Raw genomic sequence first — 24,745 nt, forward strand, 5'->3', positions numbered from 1 at the left:
GGGGTGTTATTCTGCTAAGGGGACAGGACAACTTCACTGCATCAAAGGGACGATGGACGGGGCCATGTACCATCAAATCTTGGGTGAGAACCTCCTTCCCTCAGCCAGGGCATTGAAAATGTGTCGTGGATGGGTATTCCAGCATGACAATGACCCAAAACACACGGCCAAGGCAACAAAGGAGTGGCTCAAGAAGAAGCACATTAAGGTCTGTCCTGGAGTGGCCTAGCCAGTCTCCAGACCTTAATCCCATAGAAAATCTGTGGAGGGAGCTGAAGGTTCGAGTTGCCAAATGTCAGCCTCGAAACCTTAATGACTTGGAGAAGATCTGCAAAGAGGAGTGGGACAAAATCCCTCCTGAGATGTGTGAAAACCTGGTGGCCAACTACAAGAAACGTCTGACCTCTGTGATTGCCAACAAGGGTTTTGCCACCAAGTAAGTACTAAGTCATGTTTTGCAGAGGGGTCAAATACTTATTTCCCTCATTAAAATGCAAATCAATTTATAACATTTTTTACATGTGTTTTTCTGGATTTTGTTGTTGTTATTCTGTCTCACTGTTCAAATAAACCTACCATTAAAATTCTAGACTGATCATGTCTTTGTCAGTGGGCAAATGTACAAAAACAACAATACTTTTTTCCCTCACTGTATGTTACGTTTGGTATGATTGCATAAGACAGAAGGTTACTAAAGTAAAAAAACGAAAGGAGGGAGGTTGGTCAAGGGAGTATAGCTGGGCGTATAACGCAAATGTCTAGCAACCCAAATGTTGTGTGTTTGAATCACATTATGGACAACTTTAGCATTTTTGCTAATTAGCAACTTTGCAACTACTTACTACTTTTAGCTACTTTGCAACTATTTAGCATGTTGGCTAACCCTAACCTTAACCCATAACCTTAACCCCTAGCATAGCAAACGTTAGCCACCTAGCTAACGTTAGCCACAACAAAGTGGAATTCGTAACATATCATATACGAAATGGATGATAGACATCCACAAATTGAAACATACCATACAAAAGGTAACATATGTGGTCCTCTGTAGCTCAGCTGGTAGAGCATGGCGCTTGTAAGGCCAAGGTAGTGGGTTCGATCCCCGGGACCACCCATACACCCAAAAAAAATGTTATGCATGCATGACTGTAAGTCGCTTTGGATAAAAGCGTCTGCTAAATGGAATATTATTATTATTATACAGTATCATACTAAATGGAGGGAGACCGATTTACGTTTACTATGTTGCGTCTATCCCTGAGTCCAGGTTGTACCTGAGTGTGTGTGTGGCCACCACCACCTCAGTCCTCACTCTGACACACATCGCTACAGGTGTGGCTCCCTTTTTCAATAAAGACACACAGTGGGAGGACACCTAGAAGGATCTGCAAGAGACAACCATTCAACCTTTAAGTGCGCACTGGATTATATGAGCTGTCTGAAGACCAAGGGACTTTACATAGGATATCATATAAAACTTGACTGCTGAGGAATTCCACAAGTTGAAAAGGTAAGCCTGAACAATCAGTGCTTGTTATTGGCGAAGTTTTGCCTTTACTGTTGGTGTTAGGTTGTGTTTTTGAAAGATGTAGTCATCCATATAAAGGGCATATTTCAGTGTCAACATGAAATATGATAGTGAAAATTATTTGGAAAGACAATGAGCTAGAATTCTAGCAGGAGTTTATGAATAAACCTTACATTGAGAAAGATCCCACAGTGAGCTTTGGATCAGGAATATGCAGGAAAATTATGAAGCAGTCTGGATGGAAATGAAAAAGAGATACATTTAAGTGTCATTTCACTGCATCGTGATAATCCTGTTTCTCCGAACTTCGTGAATGTAAAGCAGAACAGAACCAGAGCTTTCGTAGTTTCAGGATTCTCTTTATAACTATACAGTTGTATTAAAAATGATTAAATCTGTCTTTTACAGGAGTATTCTTGGAGCCAGTTCAAGTCACCAGAGGAAACTAGAACAAACGTTGACATCAAAGCTTCAGATCAGAGCCTCAGAGCCTCAATACCCAGTCTGAGATCCAACACATCAAACCAAAAGCCTGTCAAGAGATTGACAGTCACAGACCCTATCTGCCTGTGTTTTGTCCTCTCAGCCTTCCATAATCAGCCATAATGAATTTGTCTCTGGATAACCCTTATGGAGACGTGACCATCCCTCGGGCCAAGCTACATTCTGCAGAGGACAGCACGATCATCATCAACCCCATGGCTTTGGACAGTACCTACAGCAACCGCAACTCCTCCCTCAACCCCTACGGTGCCTTCAAACCCGGGGGGCAGTCGCCACCCCCCTCAGAAGGCATCAAGGATGGTGATGGTGGCACCTCAAACACCCCTCGCTATGATGGCCAGACCTCCTACACAGTGAAGGAGGACACGGAAGAGGAGTTTGGACGCTGTCGGGCCTGCTGCTTTCGCTGCCGACGGAAGTAAACCGGCAACCTAGGCCCAGATCAGGAAATAGTCCTACAACGCCCCGGTCACATAGGATTCTGGGTATATGAACTAAGACAATCAACGGACACTGTCTGAAGACACTGTCCAATCTAGTGTTACCAGCTAGTTTAAAAGCCAAAAGCCATTACTGGCGAAACATGTATAGTTTTTGAAGGATTCATGAGTGGTATCATTTAAATTGTATGCAATTCCGAAATCGATTCTTCTTGGATGCAAGATGCCCTCACAGCCAGCATGGCAGAATCTGCCTTTGAAACAGAAGTCTTTCACATAAGCCTTTCACTTATGACTTTGTACGCTTGCTTTTTTTCTTCTGGTCAAACACGACTGTGCTATATTTAGCTATGGAAATTATTTTTGCTATATTTATACCCTAATGTCTTTGTGCCTGATTAGTTTTTGTCTGTCAGTGTTTGAATGATGTGAAAAAGGCCACCCTTGAGTGGATGATGCACCTAGCCAGTTTTCAGGAAGTGTTAGAGAGTAAGACAAGTGATACAGTACACAAATGTTAAGGAATTAGAATGTGAATAACCCTTTACTTCCTCTCTCAAACTGACCCGTCACAAAATATGACATTCTAGGCCTTTGGCTTGGCACTGACAGACCTGACCGAACCAGTGAGGTGAAACTAGAGGTGGGGCAGCTAGCTTAGAGGCTAGGGCAGTTTTTATGGGCCTTACTGATCAGTCCAGTCTCCCCATTCCACACCATAACACACCACTCCGTCCTGCTGATCCGTCTGCTAGGCTGGTCCCTCTGCTGGGGATGGTTTACAAGGCTGCCTTTGTGCGACTGGGTCCCAGGAAACCAGGCCACAGGTCCTGCAGCCCAGCCCCAACCCCAGTCATTCTTCTCTGTGTATGTGGTAGACAGCACCTTACTGTCCCTCCTGGACAAAAAATAGTTGAAACTAGAGGCCTGATTCGTCTGACTGGATGAGAATTGAAATGTAATGTGATCACACTCATACTGTCTTGTTTGTTTGAGTTACACAAAACCATCCATAGTTTAGCCTTGTGAAACCGTTACTAAAATTCTACTCTGCATCATTAGCTTTTAGAAGTTATCTTTAATTTTTAGCAAGCTAGTACAGCATATCAGGGTCACCTCATCATGAACTGGTTCCATGTGTAAAAGCCTCTCTTAGTTCAAAACCCTAAGCCCCCAACAGGATTACATGGCAACACGTGCATGAGTATGAATTGCTACATTCTCTCCAGTCAGCGGTGGACTACAACTACTCAGCCCAAAGTTCAAGATCCACTTACAAATTCATAACGTATTGTACGAATTGGAATTCGTAAAACATATCTTTAAAAAATATATTTTGTTGTTGTTGTTGTGCAATTCATAACATATCACACGAAATTGATGACGTAGTACACAATTGTGTACAATTTTCGGGGACCCGTTTTGGCTTGTGGACACTACTTTTAAAACTACTGGCTGAAATTATTCAAAACCTCTGGAGCAACACTTTAAAGGCCACTATCAAACAGCAATAAATGTATAACAAAGACCTACACTGTGTATGATAGATTGTTGTAATAAGAAAGTGCAATAAGAAAGAGGAATGGATTAATTATATTGAATTTATTCTGAGTTGTGTGGCTGTGTTATTAACTGTGTGTGAACTACATTGAATAATTATTACTGTTAGAGTTTTACAAGATAATGTGACTTAACCAAGAAAAACTGCAGGCCCCAGAGCTTTTCCTGGTCAGGTCATCTCTTAGGTGAGGAAAAACTCTTTCGTAATTATTGTTCAGCCCAAATACAGTATGGGCCTTTTTCATGATGGTGTGTACTGCAATGTCTTACAAGGTTACTCCTGCAATCTTCTTTCCACCCATGACTAGGTTGTGGTGTAACAGTCACATGACAGTGACGACAGAACCGGTTTAGGTTGAACCTGCTGTACTTCTCAGAGCGGGAGTAGTGCTACACTTCCTAGAAATCAGATAGTGTTCAATTCAATCAAACCTGTATTATGGTATTTATTCTGTAGCTCTTTTTCCCAGTCAAATAAAATATTGGTTACTGTAAAAACTACAAGGTACAAGACTCTGTTGATAGGTAGATGCTTAATGTTGTCAAAATAATAATTGTGCAAGTAGACATAAATAAAGACAGTGGGTAAACACTCAATTCTAGCCTTAAGCTCCTCTTGCTCTCACCAGCCACCTTATCAGTCCAGTTTGGAAGAAAGACAAGGACATGAGAGTAAGATCTGGGGCATATTTGAGTCAGGAACCAAACATGGTGTCTTGTTTTCCCAACTGATAAACATTTGTGACCTAGTCAAAATTGGGTGAAAACTATTGATTTCAGATTAAGTTTCAGATGGAGTTTCAGATGCAAGTCATGACTAAGAATTTCATCACGGGGTCAAATTGAATCTAGCACTTCTACGGTCATTCATTCACATTATCGGTGATTATAATTACAATCATAATTATTTCATACTTATGAGGATACTGATATACACATGACTTGTTCAACTTATGAAGGTACTACCCTACTTTCAACCACACTTACAGTAACTCAACCTGGTCTCAGAGCATTTTGTATTATTCTGTACGTAAAACCAAGACACTCCATTTAGTATGTTACATTTCGTATGGTATGTATTAATTTCTGGATGTCAATCACCCATTTCATATGATATGTTAAGAATTACAATTCGTATTATATGTTACGAATTTGCAAAATGTACTAAATGTTAGGAATTTGCAAAACATATTATATTTTATGAATTCTGGCTAAGTGCCTGATGTTAGCTAGCTGGCTAACGCTAGCTAGGGCTAAGGGTTAAGGTTAGGGTTAAGTTTAGGAGTTTGGTTAGGTTTAGGGGAAGGGTTATCTGAAAGGGTTAAGGTTAGGGGAAGGGTTAGCTAAAAGGGTTAGCTAACATGCTAAGTAGTTGCAAAGTAGCTAAAAAGTAGTACAGTGGGGGAAAAAAGTATTTAGTCAGCCACCAATTGTGCATGTTCTCCCACTTAAAAGGATGAGAGAGTCCTGTAATTTTCATCATAGGTACACGTCAACTATGACAGACAAAATGAGATTTTTTTTCTCCAGAAATTCACATTGTAGGATTTTTTATGAATTTATTTGCAAATTATGGTGGGAAATAAGTATTTGGTCAATAACAAAAGTTTCTCAATACTTTGTTATATACCCTTTGTTGGCAATGACACAGGTCAAACGTTTTCTGTAAGTCTTCACACACTGTTGCTGGTATTTTGGCCCATTCCTCCAAGCAGATCTCCTCTAGAGCAGTGATGTTTTGGGGCTGTCGCTGGGCAACACAGACTTTCAACTCCCTCCAAAGATTTTCTATGGGGTTGAGATCTGGAGACTGGCTAGGCCACTCCAGGACCTTGAAATGCTTCTTACGAAGCCACTCCTTCGTTGCCCGGGCGGTGTGTTTGGGATCATTGTCATGCTGAAAGACCCAGCCACGTTTCATCTTCAATGCCCTTGCTGATGGAAGGAGGTTTTCATTCAAAATCTCACGATACATGGCCCCATTCATTTTTTCCTTTACACGGATCAGTCGTCCTGGTCCCTTTGCAGAAAAACAGCCCCAAAGCATGATGTTTCCACCCCCATGCTTCACAGTAGGTATGGTGTTCTTTGGATGCAACTCAGCATTCTTTGTCCTCCAAACACGACGAGTTGAGTTTTTACCAAAAAGATCTATTTTGGTTTCATCTGACCATATGACATTCTCCCAATCCTCTTCTGGATCATCCAAATGCACTCTAGCAAACTTCAGACGGGCCTGGACATGTACTGGCTTAAGCAGGGGGAAACGTCTGGCACTGCAGGATTTGAGTCCCTGGCGGCGTAGTGTGTTACTGATGGTAGGCTTTGTTACTTTGGTCCCAGCTCTCTGCAGGTCATTCACTAGGTCCCCCCGTGTGGTTCTGGGATTTTTGCTCACCGTTCTTGTGATCATTTTGACCCCACGGGGTGAGATCTTGCGTGGAGCCCCAGATCGAGGGAGATTATCAGTGGTCTTGTATGTCTTCCATTTCCTAATAATTGCTCCCACAGTTGATTTCTTCAAACCAAGCTGCTTACCTATTGCAGATTCAGTCTTCCCAGCCTGGTGCAGGTCTACAATTTTGTTTTTGGTGTCCTTTGACAGCTCTTTGGTCTTGGCCATAGTGGAGTTTGGAGTGTGACTGTTTGAGGTTGTGGACAGGTGTCTTTTATACTGATAACAAGTTAAAACAGGTGCCATTAATACAGGTAACGAGTGGAGGACAGAGGAGCCTCTTAAAGAAGAAGTTACAGGTCTGTGAGAGCCAGAAATCTTGTTTGTTTGTAGGTGACCAAATACTTATTTTCCACCATAATTTGCAAATAAATTCATTAATAATCCTACAATGTGATTTTCTGGATTTTTTTTCTCAATTTGTCTGGCATAGTTGACGTGTACCTATGATGAAAATTACAGGCCTCTCTCATCTTTTTAAGTGGGAGAACTTGCATAATTGGTGGCTGACTAAATACTTTTTTCCCCCACTGTAAGTAGTTGAAAAGTTGCTAAAATACTAAAGTTGTCCGTGATTAGATTCGACGTTCGTGTTATATGCCCACCCATCCACCCCACACCAAATCATACTAATTTGAGTGTACCGAATTTACATTTACTATGTTACGTCTTTGAGACCAGGCTGAGTAACTAAATAACTTGTTAACAATAGACCATTATACTACTGTGTCTGCGGGTTTAAAGGAATGTATTCACGTCACTTTACAGATTTCTGTCCTTATTGGTCCTCAATAAGAATGAACTTTCAGAGTACCAATAAGAGGTTTGAGTGCATTGCTCAGTGTCACCTGTGTCATAGAACAATTCATGCACCTGTTCCGGCTCACACATTCCATTAGAGGTTACGATTCTTGAGGCATACGTAAGTGTTCTATGACACTGCTGGAAGGGAACTGGTGTGACAGGCAGGCAGGCCTTACAAGGTACTGACTGGAATAACTGGCCCTACCAGCCTCAGGTGCTCACTGCCCATTCAGATGTAGGATCTTAATTTGATCACCTGTTGCAGGAGAACTTTCCTGCAATACAGAACATTTTAAAGTTGTAGTGTATTTGAGGTTTAAAAAGGCTACTGAAGTTTGTAATTTCCACTTTCAATTTTTCCTTACAAAAAATGTCCATTAATTTAAATGCACACAATTATTTTCCTGCTGTAGCAAACTGGCTCAAATTAAGATCCTACATCTGTAGGCCCCCGCCCCTCGGTCAACAGTAGAAAAGTTATTTATTTAAGAGAGAGATTCTGAGAAGAAACAGAAGGCAAGTGTATTTGTTCTAGTTAGGTCATAGCTAAAAAATAATCACAACACACCAGCAAACATCCACAAAGATATCATGCAATGTACTTCTCGTGACATGCAAAACCTCATACATTATAGATCTCTACATTTCACAGAAATCTAAGTACAATACAACAACACAATGCAACATTATTGTTGGGGAAACTGGTTTTGCTTGTGCACACACAACAACCCAGAAAGATAACATTTACCAACATTTATTGGAGAAGTATGGAGGATAAGTCCATCAATGTAACTACAGCCTCTAGAACATGTTATGAATCTATGTGATGCCAAACTAAATAGGCAGGGCCTTGATTGTACTGTCAAATTATGTGGCAGGAGTAGGAATCAAGATGACGTCAGGCTTGACATTTGAATACAAAACTACATAGATCTCCATGATCATCACTGCTGAGAGTTGCCTCGTTCAATCTCTCTCTGCATCTCAAATTGCACCCTAATTCACATAAAGAGCACTACTTAATGAAGGGCTACTCATTGGACTCTCTGCTGGTCAAGCAGTGCACCATATGGAAAATGGGGTCTCATTTGAAATTTGGCCACTGTCATCAAGGGAGGTATGTAAACGTTGTCCACTGGTCTTTAGTCAGATATTGACACCTTCCTGATGGAATGATGATTGGGGAGTAGGTTAATCTCATCCTAGATCAGTGGTAGGTTGGGGACAACTTATCTCGGGCCACATCAAACCTTCCCCGTCACTGTCTCCTGTACTGCACAACTGGGTGGATGAACGGCATTCCTGAATGAGCCTCACAAACTTTACTACGAAAGAACTGATCGCAGGTACTTCAATCAATGAAATGAATTTATAAAGCCCTATTTACATCAGCAGATATCACAAAGTGCTATACAGAAACCCAGCCTAAAACCCCAAACTGCAAGCAATGCAGATGTAGAAGCATGGTGGCTAGGAAAAACTCCCTAGAAAGGCAGGAACCTAGGAAGAAACCTAGAGAGGAACCAGGCTCTGAGGGGTGGCCAGTCCTCAGTTGAAACTGGAGCAGCAGCACAACCAGGTGGACTGGGGACAGCCAGGAGTCATCAGGCCAGGTAGTCCTGAGGCATGGTCCTAGGGCTCAGGTCCTCTGGGAGGGGAGGGAGAGAGAGATAATTAGAGGGAGCATACTTAAATTCACATAGGACACCAGATAAGACAGGAGAATTACACCAGATATAACAGACTGACCCTAGCCCCCCGGCACATAGACTATTGCAGCATAGATACTGGAGACTGAGACATGGGTGGGTCAGGGGACACTGTGACCCCGTCCGACGATATCCCCCGGACAGGGCCAACCAGGCAGGATACAACCCCACCCACTTTGCCAAAGCACAGCCCCCACACCACTAGAGGGATATCAACAGACCACCAACTTACTACCCTGAGACAAGGCTGAGTATAGCCCACGAAGATCTCCTCCACCGCACGAGCCAGAGGGAATGTTTGGTAGTTTCATGGGTGAGAAGTTTTTCAGTTTCAGTGTGTTTTAGTAGCTGGTGAATGGCAGATTGAAACTCATGTAGATACCAAAATACCAGGTATTGCTTAAACAGGCTTTACGTGTTTACTGCAGGGGCGCAACTTTGGTTTTAGAAGTGGGGGGGATATAATTTATTTCATTTTTTATTATTTTTTTATCCAGTAGGATAAACACTCCAAACAGCCTACCTGACCGCTCGGAGGCGTCCACATGGTCCTAAAGCACACAATTGCCTCGTTTTGTATCACATTCCAATGATAAAACTGGGGGGGACAAAAATGTAATTTCAGAATGTTGCGCCCCTGGTTTACTATATCCATTAACATTATTGGTTTGTCTGTAAAATATTTTTTACCTGCACCTGTGTGCGGACGATACTGTTGCGTATTCTATTGCCCCCACTGTTGATCAGGCTCTGTCTGAACTACAGTTTGCTTTCATTGTTTTACAGAAAACCTTTGACTTTAAATTAGCATTGAATGCGGGTAAAACAAAGTATATGTTGTTTTCTAGAGTACACAAAAATTATTTGAATGATTTAAGCATATGTACCTTGGATGGTGCCCACATTGATCATGTCCCTGCTTACAAATATCTGGACATTTGGATAGACGATAACCTATTTTAAAAAGCATATTGATGAGTTAACTAAGAAGTTGAGAATAAAAATGGGATATTTTATTGAATAGTCATGCCTCTCACTAAGTAGGATGGCCCTCTTAGATCTGACGTAGGTCAAAACATAGCATTTTATTAATTTATAAAGCCCTTTTGCAAAAACTTTACTTACCCATAGAAGTTCGATTTATCATATCCGATCACAGGGACGGCTAACTCTTGAAATTCTGTTGGTTGCTGCGACAGACAGCTTTTTAGTTCTGAACAATCTTTAGACTTCCCTACAAATGGATGTATTGGTGCCTTTCGGGTGTTGATTGAGGACGTCTTTGCTTAGGAATGTGATTGTGTTTTATTTTACGTTTTTGTATACTCTTTTAATGTTCTGGTGTATTTTATATGTGTAATGGTAAGATGCAGGGCTCCCTTGCAAAAGAGACCTTGGTCTCAATGGGACCTTGAAAATAAAGGTTAAATAAATATGAGCACACAAAGGACAAAAGGTGAGTTAGTGATGATACCCTAATTGGGACAGCAGCCTACTTTTGTTCATGGAAAACATGATCATATATGAAACAGACCTGTTCTTGTGTTGTGTGCCAAATAGTCCCTATACTGAGAGACATACTAACATTGGGTCAGTAAATATGCAAAGGGAAAATGTTCCACTATCTCATTCGTTAATCATTGACCCATACAGACCATCCAGTGTATAGTAGGTATATACTGGTATATACAGCTGTGGAAAAAATTAAGAGACCACTTCAAATGTTTCTTAAATCAGCATCTCTACATGTATGACAGCCATTCCATTCCAGTGTCTGTTCAATTCCAACACAGGCACACCTCATTCTACTGAATTAGGTACTGATTAGGTGATCACATTAACCAAATCTTATTTAACGAGGAAAAGTATAAAAACCACTGCTGTGGTCATCACTATCCTCTTGCAATAGGACCAGCTGGATGGCAAAAACAGTGCTAATAGTACCTCAAAAGTAATATTAATCAAAAAATAACTATTGACCATGCCAAAAGAGTTGAAAATGAAGGTTTTGAGTGAGGAAAAGTAGGGTTCAATTCTGGCTTTACTGGCAGAGGGATACAGTGAGCGTCAGGTTGCTTCCATCCTTAAAATTTCAAAGATGGCGGTTCATAAGAACAAGGTCAAGCAGCAGACATTGGGGACAACAAAGCTACAGACCTGCAGAGGACGAAAACGACTCTCTACTGACTGGGATGACCGCCAACTCCTTCGAATGTCACTCAACAACCGTAGGATGACATCAAGTGACCTACAAAAAGAATGGAAAACGGCAGCTGGGGTGAAGTGCACAGCGAGGACAGTTCGGAACAGGCTCCTAGGGGCAGGGCTGAAGTCGTGCAAAGCTAGAAAAAAGCCCTTCATCAATGAGAAGCAAAGAAGAGCCAGGCTGAGGTTTGCAAAATACCATAAGGATTGGACCGTAGAGGACTGGAGTAAGGTCATCTTCTCTGATGAGTCCAATTTTCAGCTTTGCCCAACACCTGGTCGTCTAATGGTTAGACGGAGAGCTGGAGAGGCCTACAAGCTACAGCGTCTCGCACCCACTGTGAAATTTGGTGGAGGATCAGTGATGATCTGGGGGTGCTTCAGCAAGGCTGGAATCGGGCAGATTTGTCTTTGTGAAGGACGCATGAATCAAGCCACGTACAAGTTTGTCCTGGAAGAAAACTTGCTTCCTTTTGCTCTGACATTGTTCCCCAACTCTGAGGATTGGTTTTTCCAGCAGGACAATGCGCCATGCCACACAGCCAGGTCAATCAAGGTGTGGATGGAGGACCACCAGATCAAGACCCTGTCATGGCCAGCCCAATCTCCAGACCTGAACCCCATTGAAAACTTCTGGAATGTGATCAAGAGGAAGATGGATGGTCACAAGCCATCAAACAAAGCCGAGCTGCTTGAATTTTTGCGCCAGGAGTGGCATAAAGTCACCCAACATCAATGTGAAAGACTGGTGGAGAGCATGCCAAGACGCATGAAAGCTGTGATTGAAAATCAGGGTATTGTGTTGTTTAAAAATGAACATGAACTTATTTTCTTTGCATTATTCGAGGTCTGACAACACCGCATATTTTTTGTCATTTTGACCAGTTGTCATTTTCTGCAAATAAATGCTCTAAATGACAATATTTTTATTTGGAATTTGGGAGAAATTTTATCAGTAGTTTATAGAATAAAACAAAAATGTTTTTATACCCAAACACATACCTATAAATAGTAAAACCAGAGAAACTGATAATTATGCAGTGGTCTCTTAATTTTTTGCAGAGCTGTAGTAGGTATAGTATATATTTGAACATATCAAACATGAACAGTGTTATTAGGCTTTTCATTTGTATGATTGAACAGAGAGGCCTTGGCCAAAAGATCTATGAAAATCAAGTAGAATGTATTTCCATCACATAGGAGCCAGTATAGAGTAGAGTAGTATATTCTGTTATTTCAAGGAATGTTCCACTACCTAAAACCTTTTTTTTAAAGGGCTAGATCCGGTTTGCAGAAGAGCCACATTATAGCATGATTGAAATGTAAAGGTAATTTCCGATTGAGCTGACATATGCAGCGTTTACTGTGAATGCAGTCTCCGTGAACGTGGGAATATTACCTTTAAATCTAAGCATGTACAGAAGTTCAGAGACACAGGGAAATCTCTATTTGCAGAAGATGAAAATAAGCATCAGCTGTTTTCTTCCTTTACTCATCTTTCATAGACCTGTTTTACAGAGCAAGGGAGGAACCCACTCGACAGCCAACGACAATAACTTTCCAAAACCATATGTTGCAATGGTCAGTCTTTTGAGTAGATGTTTCATTCTGTGGCGGTCCTCTTCCCCCTAAGAGTCGGCCGCCTACACCCATCCTGAACATGCTGTGACTGGCTGCATTTACAGCTGAAGTCGGAAGTTTACATACTCCTTAGCCAAATACATTTAAACTCAGTTTTTCACAATTCCTGACATTTAATCCTAGCACAAATTCCTTGTTTTAGGTCAGTTAGGATCACTACTTTATTTTAAGAATGTGAAATGTCAGAATAATAGTAGAGAGAATGATTTATTTCAGATTTTAGTTCTTTCATCACATTCCCAGTGGGTCAGAAGTTTACATACACTCAATTTGTATTTGGTAGCATTGCCTTTAAATTGTTTAACTTGGGTCAAACATTTTGGGTAGCCTTCCACAAGCTTCCCACAATAAGTTGGGTGAATTTTGGCCCATTCCTCCTGACAGAGCTGGTGTAACTGAGTCAGGTTTGTAGGCCTCCTTGATCACACACGCTTTTTCAGTTCTGCCCACACATTTTCTATAGGATTGAGGTCAGGGCTTTGTGATGGCCACTCCAATACCTTGACTTTGTTGTCCTTAAGCCATTTTGGCACAACTTTGGAAGTATGCTTGGGGTCATTGTCCATTTGGAAGACCCATTTGCGACCAAGCTTAACTTCCTGACTGATGTCTTGAGATGTTGCTTCAATATATCCACATAATTTTCCTTCCTCATGATGCCATCTATTTTGTGAAGTGCACCAGTCCCTCCTGCAGCAAAGCACCCCCACAGCATGATGCTGCCACCCCCGTGCTTCACGGTTGTGATGGTGTTCTTCGGCTTGCAAGCAGCCGCCTTTTTCCTCCAAACATAACGATGGTCAATATGGCCAAACAGTTCTATTTTTGTTTCATCAGGCCAGAGCACATTTCTCCAAAAAGTACAATCTTTGTCTCCATGTGCAGTTGCAAACCGTAGTCCGGCTTTTTTATGGCGGTTTTGGAGCAGTGGCTTCTTCCTTACTGATCGGCCTTTCAGGTTATGTCGATATAGGACTCGTTTTACTGTGGATATAGATACTTTTGTACCTGTTTCCTCCAGCATCTTCACAAGGTCCTTTGCTGTTGTTCTGGGATTGATTTGCACTTTTCGCACCAAAGTACGTTCATCTCTAGGAGACAGAACGTGTCTCCTTCCTGAGCGGTATGACGGCTGCGTGGTCCCATGGTGTTTGTACTTGCGTACTATTGTTTGTACAGATGAACGTGGTACCTTCAGGCGTTTGGAAATTGCTCCCAAGGTTGAACCAGACTTGTGGAGGTCTACAATTTTCTTTCTGAGGTCTTGGCTGATTTATTTTGATTTTCCCATGATGTCAAGCAAAGAGGCACTGAGTTTGAAGGTAGGCCTTGAAATACATCCACAGGTACACCTCCAATTGACTCAAATTATGTCAATTAGCCTATCAGAAGCTTCTAACGCCATGACATCATTTTCTGGAATTTTCCAAGCTGTTTAAAGGCACAGTCAACTTAGTGTATGTAAACTTCTGACCCACTGGAATTGTGATAAAGTTAATTATAAGTGAAATAATTTGTCTGTAAACAATTGTTGGAAAAATTACTTGTGTCATGCACAAAGTAGATGTCCTAACCGACTTGCCAAAACTATAGTTTGTTAACAAGAAATTTGTGGAGTGGTTGAAAAACTAGTTTTAATGACTCCAACCTAAGTGTATGTAAACTTCCGACTTCAACTGTATACATATATCTGGCTGTCTGTCTGATCTCTGCTACCATCTAGTGTCTCAAGTGTCACAAAACACCAATGTATCAACCAATGCTTGTTTTTTAATGACAGTCCATTTACAACATTCCTCAAGCCTGGTCTAACTGCAATTATAAACTGGGCGGTTCGAGCCCTGAATACTGATTGGCTGACAGTATATCACGGGTATGACAAAACATTTCTTTTTTACTGTTCTTATTACGTTGGTAACCAGTATATACAGTGAAGGAAAAAAGTATTTGATCCCCTGCTGATTTTGTGCGTTTGCCCACTGACAAAGACATGATCAGTCTATAATTTTAATGGTAAGTTTATTTGAACAGTGAGAGACAAATTAACAACAAAAAAATCCAGAAAAACACATGTCAAAAATGTTGCCACCAGGTTTGCACACATCTCAGGAGGGATTTTGTTCCACTCCTCTTTGCAGATCTTCTCCAAGTAATTAAGGTTTCGAGGCTGACGTTTGGCAACTCTAACCTTCAGCTCCCTCCACAGATTTTCTATGGGATTATGGTCTGGAGACTGGCTAGGCCACTCCAGGACCTTAATGTGCTTCTTCTTGAGCCACTCCTTTGTTGCCTTGGCCGTGTGTTTTGGGTCATTGTCATGCTGGAATACCCATCCACGACCCATTTTCAATGCCCTGGCTGAGGGAAGGAGGTTCTCACCCAAGATTTGACTGTACATGGCCCTGTCCATCGTCCCTTTGATGCGGTGAAGTTGTCCTGTCCTCATAGCAGAAAAACACCCCCAAAGCATAATGTTTCCACCTCCATGATTGACGGTGGGGATGGTGTTCTTGGGGTCATAGGCAGCATTCCTCCTCCTCCAAACACGGCGAGTTGACCACAACACTTTCACCCAGTTCTCCTCTGAATCATTCAGATGTTCATTGGCAAACTTCAGACGGCCCTGTATATGTGCTTTCTTGAGCAGGGGGACCTTGCGGGCGCTGCAGGATTTCAGTCCTTCACGGCGTAGTGTGTTACCAATTGTTTTCTTGGTGACTATGGTCCCATCTGCCTTGAGATCATTGACAAGATCCTCCCATGTAGTTCTGGGCTGATTCCTCACCGTTCTCATGATCATTGCAACTCCACGAGGTGAGATCTTGCTTGGAGCCCCAGGCCGAGGGAGATTGACAGTTATTTTGTGTTTCTTCCATTTGCGAATAATCGCACCAACTGTTGTCACCTTCTCACCAAGCTGCTTGGTGATGGTCTTGTAGCCCATTCCAGCCTTGTGTAGGTCTACAATCTTGTCCCTGACATCCTTGGAGAGCTCTTTGGTCTTCACCATGGTGGAGAGTTTGGAATCTGATTGATTGATTGCTTCTGTGGACAGGTGTCTTTTATACAGGTAACAAACTGAGATTAGGAGCACTCCCTTTAAGAGTGTGCTCCTAATCTCAGCTCGTTACCTGTATAAAAGACACCTGGGAGCCAGAAATCTTTCTGATTGAGAGGGGGTCAAATACTTATTTCCCTCATTAAAATGCAAATCAATGTATAACATTTTTGACATGCGTTTTTCTGGATTTTTGTTGTTGTTATTCTGTCTCTCACTGTTCAAATAAACCTACCATTAAAATAAATTATAGACTGATCATTTCTTTGTCAGTGGGCAAACGTACAAAATCAGCAGGGGATCAAATACTTTTTTCCCTCACTGTAATAACAATAAGTCACCTTTGGGGTTTGTGGTATGTGGCCAATATACCACGGCTAAGGGCTGTATCCAGGTGTGTTGCGTCGTGCCTAAGAACAGCCCTTAGCCATGGTATATTGGCCATATACCACACCCCCTCGGGCCTTATTGCTAAGTAGACCATGCTTTGCACGGTTTGACATTGCTATATTGTACATTGATTATGAAAAACCTAGAGTTTACAGCATAGACAAGAGGGTAAACTAAGGAAAACAACCACTAGTTCCTTTTTCAAGTCCCTAACACCTTGGCGTTTTCAGATCTCTACAGTGCATTCAGAAGGTATTCAGACTTATTATAAAATGGATAATTTTTTTATTCCCTCATCAATTTACACACAATACCCAATAATGACAAAGCAAAAACAGGTTTTTAGAAATGTTTGCAAATGTATTAAAAATAAAAACTGAAATATTACATTTACATACGTTTTCAGACCCTTTACTCAGTACTTTGTTGAAGCACCTTTGGCAGCGATTACAGCCTCAAGTCTTCTTGGGTATGACGCTACAAGCTTGGCACACCTGTATTTGGGGAGTTTCTCCCATTCTTATCTGCAGATCCTCTCAAGCTCTGTCAGGTTAGATGGGGAGCATCGCTGCACGGCTATTTTCAGGTCTCTCCAGAGATGTTTGATCAGGTTCAAGTCCGGACTATGGCTGGGCCACTCAAGGACATTCAGAGACTTGCCCGAAGCCACTCCTGCGTTATCTTGGCTGTGTGCTTAGGGTCGTTGTCCTGTTGGAAGGTGAACCTTTGCCCCAGTCTGAGGTCCTGAGCGCTCTGGAGCAGGTTTTCATCAAGGATCTCTCTGTACTTTGCTCCGTTCATCTTTCCCTTGATCCTGACTAGTCTCCCAGTCCCTGCCGCTGAAACACATGCTACACCATAGGGATGGTGCCAGGTTTCCTCCAGACGTGACGCTTGGCTTTCAGGCCAAAGTGTTCAATCTTGGTTTCATCAGACCAGAGAATCTTGTTTCTCATGGTCTGAGAGTCCTTTAGATGCCTTGTGGCAAACTCCAAGCAGGCTGTCATGTGTCTTTTACTGAAGAGTGGCTTCCGTCTTGCCACTCTACCATAAAGGCCTGATTGGTGGAGTGCTGCAGAGATGGTTGTCCTTCTGAAGGTTCTCCCATCTCCACAGAGGAACTCTGGAGTTCTGTCAGAGTGACCATCGGGTTCTTGGTCACCTCCCTGACCAAGGCTCTTCTTCCCCGATTACTCAGTTTGGCCGGGCGGCCAGCTATAGGAAGTGTCTTGGTGGTTCCAAACTTATTCTATTGAAGAATGATGTAGGCCACTGTGTTCTTGGGGACCTTCAATGCTGCAGAAATGTTTTGGTACCCTTCCCCAGATCTGTACCTCTACACAACCCTGTCTCGGAGCTCTACGGACAAATAATTCAACCTAATGGCTTGGTTTTGCTCTGACATGCACTGTAAACTGTGGGACTGATTGATTGATTGAATTTATTTGACAATTTGTAAAATACAAACATAAGGGCGCTCCAGCCGGTGATGCCTCCACATACAATTTATGAAAATCATCAAGGATAACACAATAAAGCTTAACAGTTTATTTCCATTGTGGTCCTTTTGAAGAGGGAAGGGGGAATGGGGAATGCAACAAGGTTAGGTGGTAATTGTAATGGCAACAGACAATGACAGACAAAATATGTTGTTTGTTTCATAACATGAGGTAATTAGTTCAATTTCCTTTCCTAATAAACAACTATGGACAGGTACATCTCCCTTGTCTCACATACCCTTAATATATAAAACAATCAATCCCTAATATATACAAGACAATCACCATATAATAAACAACAGGCACCAAAAGGCAGACCATATGCTATCCAGGGTGTTTCCTTCTCAGCCACGTACTATAATCTTACGACTCACTTTTGAGACATGCTACTATTTAGCAATTTTTTCATTGAGAACTTGAAACTACCTATGGCAGTTGTAAGTTTCAAATTCTTCGGAAGACTATTCCAACGAATGGCAGCTGAGTATAAAAAAGTGTATTTCCCCATACCACTTTTAAATCTAAAAGGAACAACGTCAGTTTCACTCCTTCTAGTGGAATAGTTATGGTTATCCCTTACTAAGTTAAAGTAGTTACATAGGTACCTGGGGACCATACTGTGGACAATCTTATGTACAAGACACAATTTAATCTGAGTGACTCTCTCCTCCACTTTGACCCATCTAAGGCTTTCAAAGTGGGAATAGTCAAGATGCGTAAATGCTGGAAGTTTAAGAATAATCCTGACTAAATTGTTCTGAGATGTCTGCAATTTACATTTTATTATCTTGGGGGCACTATTGTACCAGGAAGAGCATGCATAGTCAAAGTGGCACTGAACAAGAGCCCTTGCCAATGTCCCCATTGCATTCTTATCCAGATATTTGGAGGTTCTTGCCAGAAACCTAATTTGGAGATAACGTTTTGTGCCATGCTCTCCCCTGTCAGATGTTTATCTAGCACACATCCAAGATACATAACAGAGTATTTTGCTGCGACTACTATGTCACCTACTACCACATTAAAATCAGGGGATTTCCTCAGTTTCACCTTGGATCCGAACAAGATGGATTCTGTTTTTCCAAGGTGAAGTGACAGCTTATTGTCATACAGTGAGGGAAAAAAGTATTTGATCCCCTGCTGATTTTGTACGTTTGCCCACTGACAAAGAAATGATCAGTCTATAATTTTAATGGTAGGTTTATTTGAACAGTGAGAGACAGAATAACAACAAAAATATCCAGAAAAACGCATGTCAAAACAGTTATAAATTGATTTGCATTTTAATGAGGGAAATAAGTATTTGACCCCCTCTCAATCAGAAAGATTTCTGGCCACCAGGTTTGCACACATCTCAGGAGGGATTTTTTCCCACTCCTCTTTGCAGATCTTCTCCAAGTCATTAAGGTTTCGAGGCTGACATTTGGCACCTCAAACCTTCAGCTCCATCCACAGATTTTCTATTGGATTAAGGTCTGGAGACTGGCTAGGCCACTCCAGGACCTTAATGTGCTTCTTCTTGAGCCACTCCTTTGTTGCCTTGACCGTGTGTTTTGGGTCATTGTCATGCTGGAAAACCCATCCACAACCCATTTTCAATGCCCTGGCTGAGGGAAGGAGTTCTCACCCAAGATTTGACGGTACATGGCCCCGTCCATCGTCCCTTTGATGCGGTGAAGTTGTCCTGTCCCCTTAGCAGAAAAACACCCCCAAAGCATAATGTTTCCACCTCCATGTTTGATGGTGGGGATGGTGTTCTTGGGGTCATAGGCAGCATTCCTCCTCCTCCAAACACGGCGAGTTGAGTTAATGCAAAGAGCTCGATTTTGGTCTCATCTGACCACAACACTTTCACCCAGTTCTCATCTGAATCATTCAGATGTTCATTGGCAAACTTCAGACGGCCCTGTATATGTGCTTTCTTGAGCAGGGGGACCTTGCGGGCGCTGCAGGATTTCAGTCCTTCACGGCTTAGTGTGTTACCAATTGTTTTCTTGGTGACTATGGACCCAGCTGCCTTGAGATCATTGACAAGATCCTCCCGTGTAGTTCTGGGCTGATTCCTCACCGTTCTCATGATCATTGCAACTCCACGAGGTGAGATCTTGCATGGAGCCCCAGGCCGAGGGAGATTGACAGGTCTTTTGTGTTTCTTCCATTTGCGAATAATCGCACCAACTGTTGTCACCTTCTCACCAAGCTGCTTGGCGATGGTCTTGTAGCCCATTCCAGCCTTGTGTAGGTCTACAATCTTGTCCCTGACATCCTTGGAGAGCTCTTTGGTCTTGGCCATGGTGGAGAGTTTGGAATCTGAATGATTGATTGCTTCTGTAGACAGGTGTCTTTTATACAGGTAACAAACTGAGATTAGGAGCACTCCCTTTAAGAGTGTGCTCCTAATCTCAGCTCATTACCTGTATAAAAGACACCTGGGAGCCAGAAATCTTTCTGATTGAGAGGGGGTCAAATACTTATTTCCCTCATTAAAATGCAAATCAATGTATAACATTTTTGACATGCGTTTTTCTGGATTTTTTTGTTGTTATTCTGTCTCTCACTGTTCAAATAAACATACCATTAAAATTATAGATGGATCATTTCTTTGTCAGTGGGCAAATGTACAAAATCAGCAGGGGATCAAATACTTTTTTGCCTCACTGTATAGCCATTTACTGACATTCAGAAGTTCAGCACTGTGGGCTTTCTCAACCACCTTTTTGTTTTTGTGGGAAATCAACAGTGCAGAATAATCTGCATAGGAAAAGGTCACATGTACAGGCAGATTTCAGATCATTTATATATAATGGAAAGAAAAGTGGACCCAGCACACTCCCTTGGGGTACCCCGCAGTTCAAGATTTTGGGTTTAGACAGGGTCCCATCCACATCTACCATCTGTTTTCTACCTTGCAGGTAAGAGCTAACCCATTTTACTGCTAAGTTGTTATAGACAGGTGTGTGCCTTTCCAAATCATGTCAAATCAATTGAATTTACCACAGGTGGACTCCAATCAAGTTGTAGAAACATCTCAAAGATGATAAATGGAAACAGGATGCACCTGAGCTCAATTTAGAGTCTCATAGCAAAGGGTCTGAATACTTAAATAAGGTATTTCTGTTTTTACATTTGAATACATTTGCAAACATTTCAAAAAACCTGTTTTCGCTTCATCATTATAGGGTATTGTGTGTAGATTGATGAGGGGAAAAATAATTAAATCCATTTTAGAATAAGGCTGTAACGTAACAAAATGTGGAAAAAGTTAAGGGGTCTGAATACTTTCCAAATGCACTGTAGGAACTGGACAGATATAAGTTCCATGAAGTCCATTACCAATCACCATATTGCTTACACTTATCCAGTCTCTTCAGATCTGAAAGTGGTGTCCTGGGAAAAGATTGGCTAGGGGTCTTTTTCAGACTGGACAAGGCAATGTCACATTGTGAAGGTTACAAGGATACCTACAGTATGTTGCTTATGGGTCCTGGGTGACTGGGTCTTATGAAGTTGAGTGCTGTATGCTAGTGGATGGAGAGTGTAGGGTTTCTTCTTGTCTGTTGTTGCCAGTGTAAACTAATCTGCTGCCTGCTCCCTCCAAACAGGAACGTGAGCCTGGGTCGCCTGTGAGTGTGTGTGTTATCGTGTATATGTTTGCGTGCACACCAGTGCATATGTGTGTTTGATTGTATACATGGTAGGGCAGAGAGGCCAAGGGCCCATCCCATTGGCCCCATAGATGAGATTAATAAGCTCCCTCTCCCCATGAGAACCCCACTGTTCTCTGTGGCATATTTAATATGTAACACGCTCCATTGACAGGCCTATGAGTGTGAGTTCACAGGGACGGGCAGCCTGAAATATTAAACGGCCTGAGCAGCCGCTGCAGGCTTCCACATTGTTTGCCCTTCATTAGAGACGAGAGCAGCTTATGTGGAAGAGTAGAGTAGAACAACAGGGGAGATAAAGGGAGGAGGACCTACTCTCCATGGGATTGTACTAGAGACAACAGGAACTAGGCTATGTAATAAGGTCATCTCTCTACTATCTGACCCTATACTGTATAACAGTAGTGTAGCTTTAGTTTGTCAGTAAAGGAGTACGACGCTGGACTGGTCCTGGGACGGAGGTTGCTTTGAAAACAGAAGTCAGGCCAGGTCTCCAGGGAACTACCAAGGACATTTAGGAGGTTTGGTGGACAAACCAGAAGGTATGCCATGTTTTGTAAGTTTTTTTTTTCAGTTCTGTTAGGCAATGTTTTAGTTAAGGACAATCAATAGGTAGTAACGAACAGTGGTTCTCAAACCTCTCTTCAGGGACCCCCAGACGTTTCACAATTTTGTTGTAGCCCTGAACTAATTCACCTGATTCACCTAGTCAAGAGCTTGATGATTAGTTCACAATTTGAATCAGGTTTGGTAGCTGTGGAATAGTTAAAATACATTTAAGGGCTGAGGGTCCCTGAGGAGAGGTTTGAGAACTGCTGGTATAGAAGATCTGAGTGAGACTGACATTCGGTTTACATTTACATTTTTGTCATTTAGCAGACACTCTTATCCAGTAAATAGATATCGGTGTCTCTGCTTCCAACCAACCTGTTGTCTTATATCACCCCACAGCTGACTTACCGGACAGAGTGTTGGAACAGAAGTCCACAGCTGACTGACCGGACAGAGAGTGTTGGAACAGAAGTCCACAGCTGACTGACCAGACAGAGAGTGTTGGAACAGAAGTCCACAGCTGACTGACCGGACAGAGAGTGTTGGAACAGAAGTCCACAGCTGACTGACCAGACAGAGAGTGTTGGAACAGAAGTCCACAGCTGACTGACCGGACAGAGAGTGTTGGAACAGAAGTCCACAGCTGACTGACTGGACAGAGAGTGTTGGAACAGAAGTCCACAGCTGACTGACCGGACAGAGAGTGTTGGAACAGAAGTCCACAGCTGACTGACCGGACAGAGAGTGTTGGAACAGAAGTCCACAGCTGACTGACCGGACAGAGAGTGTTGGAACAGAAGTCCACAGCTGACTGACCGGACAGAGAGTGTTGGAACAGAAGTCCATAGCTGACTGACCGGACAGAGAGTGTTGGAACAGAAGTCCACAGCTGACTGACCGGACAGAGAGTGTTGGAACAGAAGTCCACAGCTGACTGACCGGACAGAGAGTGTTGGAACAGAAGTCCACAGCTGACTGACCGGACAGAGAGTGTTGGAACAGAAGTCCACAGCTGACTGACCGGACAGAGAGTGTTGGAACAGAAGTCCACAGCTGACTGACCGGACAGAGAGTGTTGGAACAGAAGTCCACAGCTGACTGACCGGACAGAGAGTGTTGGAACAGAAGTCCACAGCTGACTGACCGGACAGAGAGTGTTGGAACAGAAGTCCACAGCTGACTGACCGGACAGAGAGTGTTGGAACAGAAGTCCACAGCTGACATCAAACGTGGGTCTCAATCCTTTTTCTTTAGTCTAAATGCCTTATTCATTCCATTCCTCTATTTTCCTCACTCTTTGTATTAATCAACTGTTAGTTTTCTCCAATAATTTGGCTGCAGGTGTGTTTGATTATTTGACCTATTAAGCATTGGGCTGCACTGTATTGCACATAACAGGTGCTATAAATATTTTATTATCAGTTGTAGTCGTAATGTCACTTGGGCCCTAGCAATAAGCGCCATTCATAATCTGGTTTCCTGTACAGGATGGATGAGGAGGAGGAAGCCCCAGTACCTGATACCCCAGACTTTCATGCCCCAGAGGCACCAGCAGAGGCCCCTAACCTAGAGGCCCCAGAGGCCCCTGTAGATGCCCCAGTAGAGGGTGGTGTGGAGGCTGGAGGAGTTCAGCCATCCAGAGACAGCCGTAAACTGGACTGTATCATTTGCTTCTGTGCCTTCAACCTGACTGAGAGGCTGCCACGCAAGCTCTACTGCGGCCACACCTTCTGCCAGGCCTGCCTGAGACGCCTTGACACCATCCTCAATGAGCAGGTGGGTCTGACTGATTGTCACAACAGCAGTCCTACAGAGGCAGCATCTCTGGTCAATTAGGGACTATAAAAAGTAAAAGATCTTTGGACCACTTTCAGAATAGCTCAAACAGACTGGCCTATGTCCCAAAGGCAAGCTATTAGCTTGTTCCTTTGATTTCGTGAAAGTGATTTGATAAAGGGGAGACCTGATTTGTTAGGATCAGCCAATATGCATAATCTCAAATTAATTTGACCAATCCTGAAGAGCAACGGATTCCTTCCAGACACTTTCGAAGAGGAATGCTGTATTGAGATCTCATTATTAGCTACAGCAGTCATAACTATTAGCCTACCTAAAAATCTATAACGGGATTGACGAACCAACGTGTCCCAATCAACCCTGCTCTCTCTCCTACTCCCCAGCAGATGTGGATCCCCTGTCCACAATGCCGGCAGAATACCCCGCTACCTCGCGGGGGAGCTACAGCCCTGGACCTGGACCTAGCATCTTTCCTGGGGGTCAAGGCTGACATGCACAGCCAGAGGTCCAGCCCCCGGCAGGGAGGAAGAGAACTAAGCAACCAGCTGGAGCACAAGCCCTCCTTTGGGAAGCAGTCCATCATAGAGCAGCCTCAGGCCACCTGGAACCATGGAGGACTGGCTGAGCCTCGCTTCCACAGGAGCCCCTGCTGCAGGCGCTTCTTCTGCTGCTGGTGGTGCTGCTAGGCTGCCCAGTCATGTATGAATGACAGGAGTTATTAAAGCATCTGGCCAGCAGTTTTCCCATTACAGTACCTCCTGTAACTGATTATAGGGACACCTGGGCTTCCAAGGCTACACAATGGAAAATATATGTTATAACTAGGGCCTGACTGCGTGATCTGACCAAGGAAAATGCCAGGCCTTAGTTATAACGTGTGCAATTAACATTACTGGGGAGAACATATTGGTCAGGAGATTGACAAAGTTGTGTGGGGG

General features: G+C 42.8%; 1 protein-coding gene and 1 long non-coding RNA gene across 2 annotated transcripts; both read left to right on the forward strand.

Annotated features, from left to right (window-relative positions):
• Positions 1–1,310: 1,310 nt before the first annotated feature.
• On the forward strand, positions 1,311–4,629 carry LOC311128165. The gene is made up of 2 exons (XR_014613194.1): positions 1,311–1,510; positions 1,937–4,629. It is a non-coding gene; the product is annotated as an uncharacterized lncRNA (long non-coding RNA).
• Positions 4,630–22,892: 18,263 nt separating this feature from the next.
• LOC311127320 (RING finger protein 224-like) lies at positions 22,893–24,493 on the forward strand (the record flags this gene model as incomplete). Its single annotated transcript, XM_084159131.1, has 3 exons — positions 22,893–23,239; positions 23,498–23,786; positions 24,191–24,493. The coding sequence occupies exons 2-3, from the start codon at positions 23,499–23,501 to the stop codon at positions 24,491–24,493; spliced, it is 591 nt and encodes a 196-aa protein (XP_084015257.1). The 5' UTR covers positions 22,893–23,239; position 23,498.
• Positions 24,494–24,745: the final 252 nt, after the last annotated feature.

Source organism: Coregonus lavaretus, assembly GCF_964263955.1.
Source record: "Coregonus lavaretus genome assembly, chromosome: 4".
In the NCBI taxonomy this organism is placed as follows: domain Eukaryota; kingdom Metazoa; phylum Chordata; class Actinopteri; order Salmoniformes; family Salmonidae; genus Coregonus; species Coregonus lavaretus.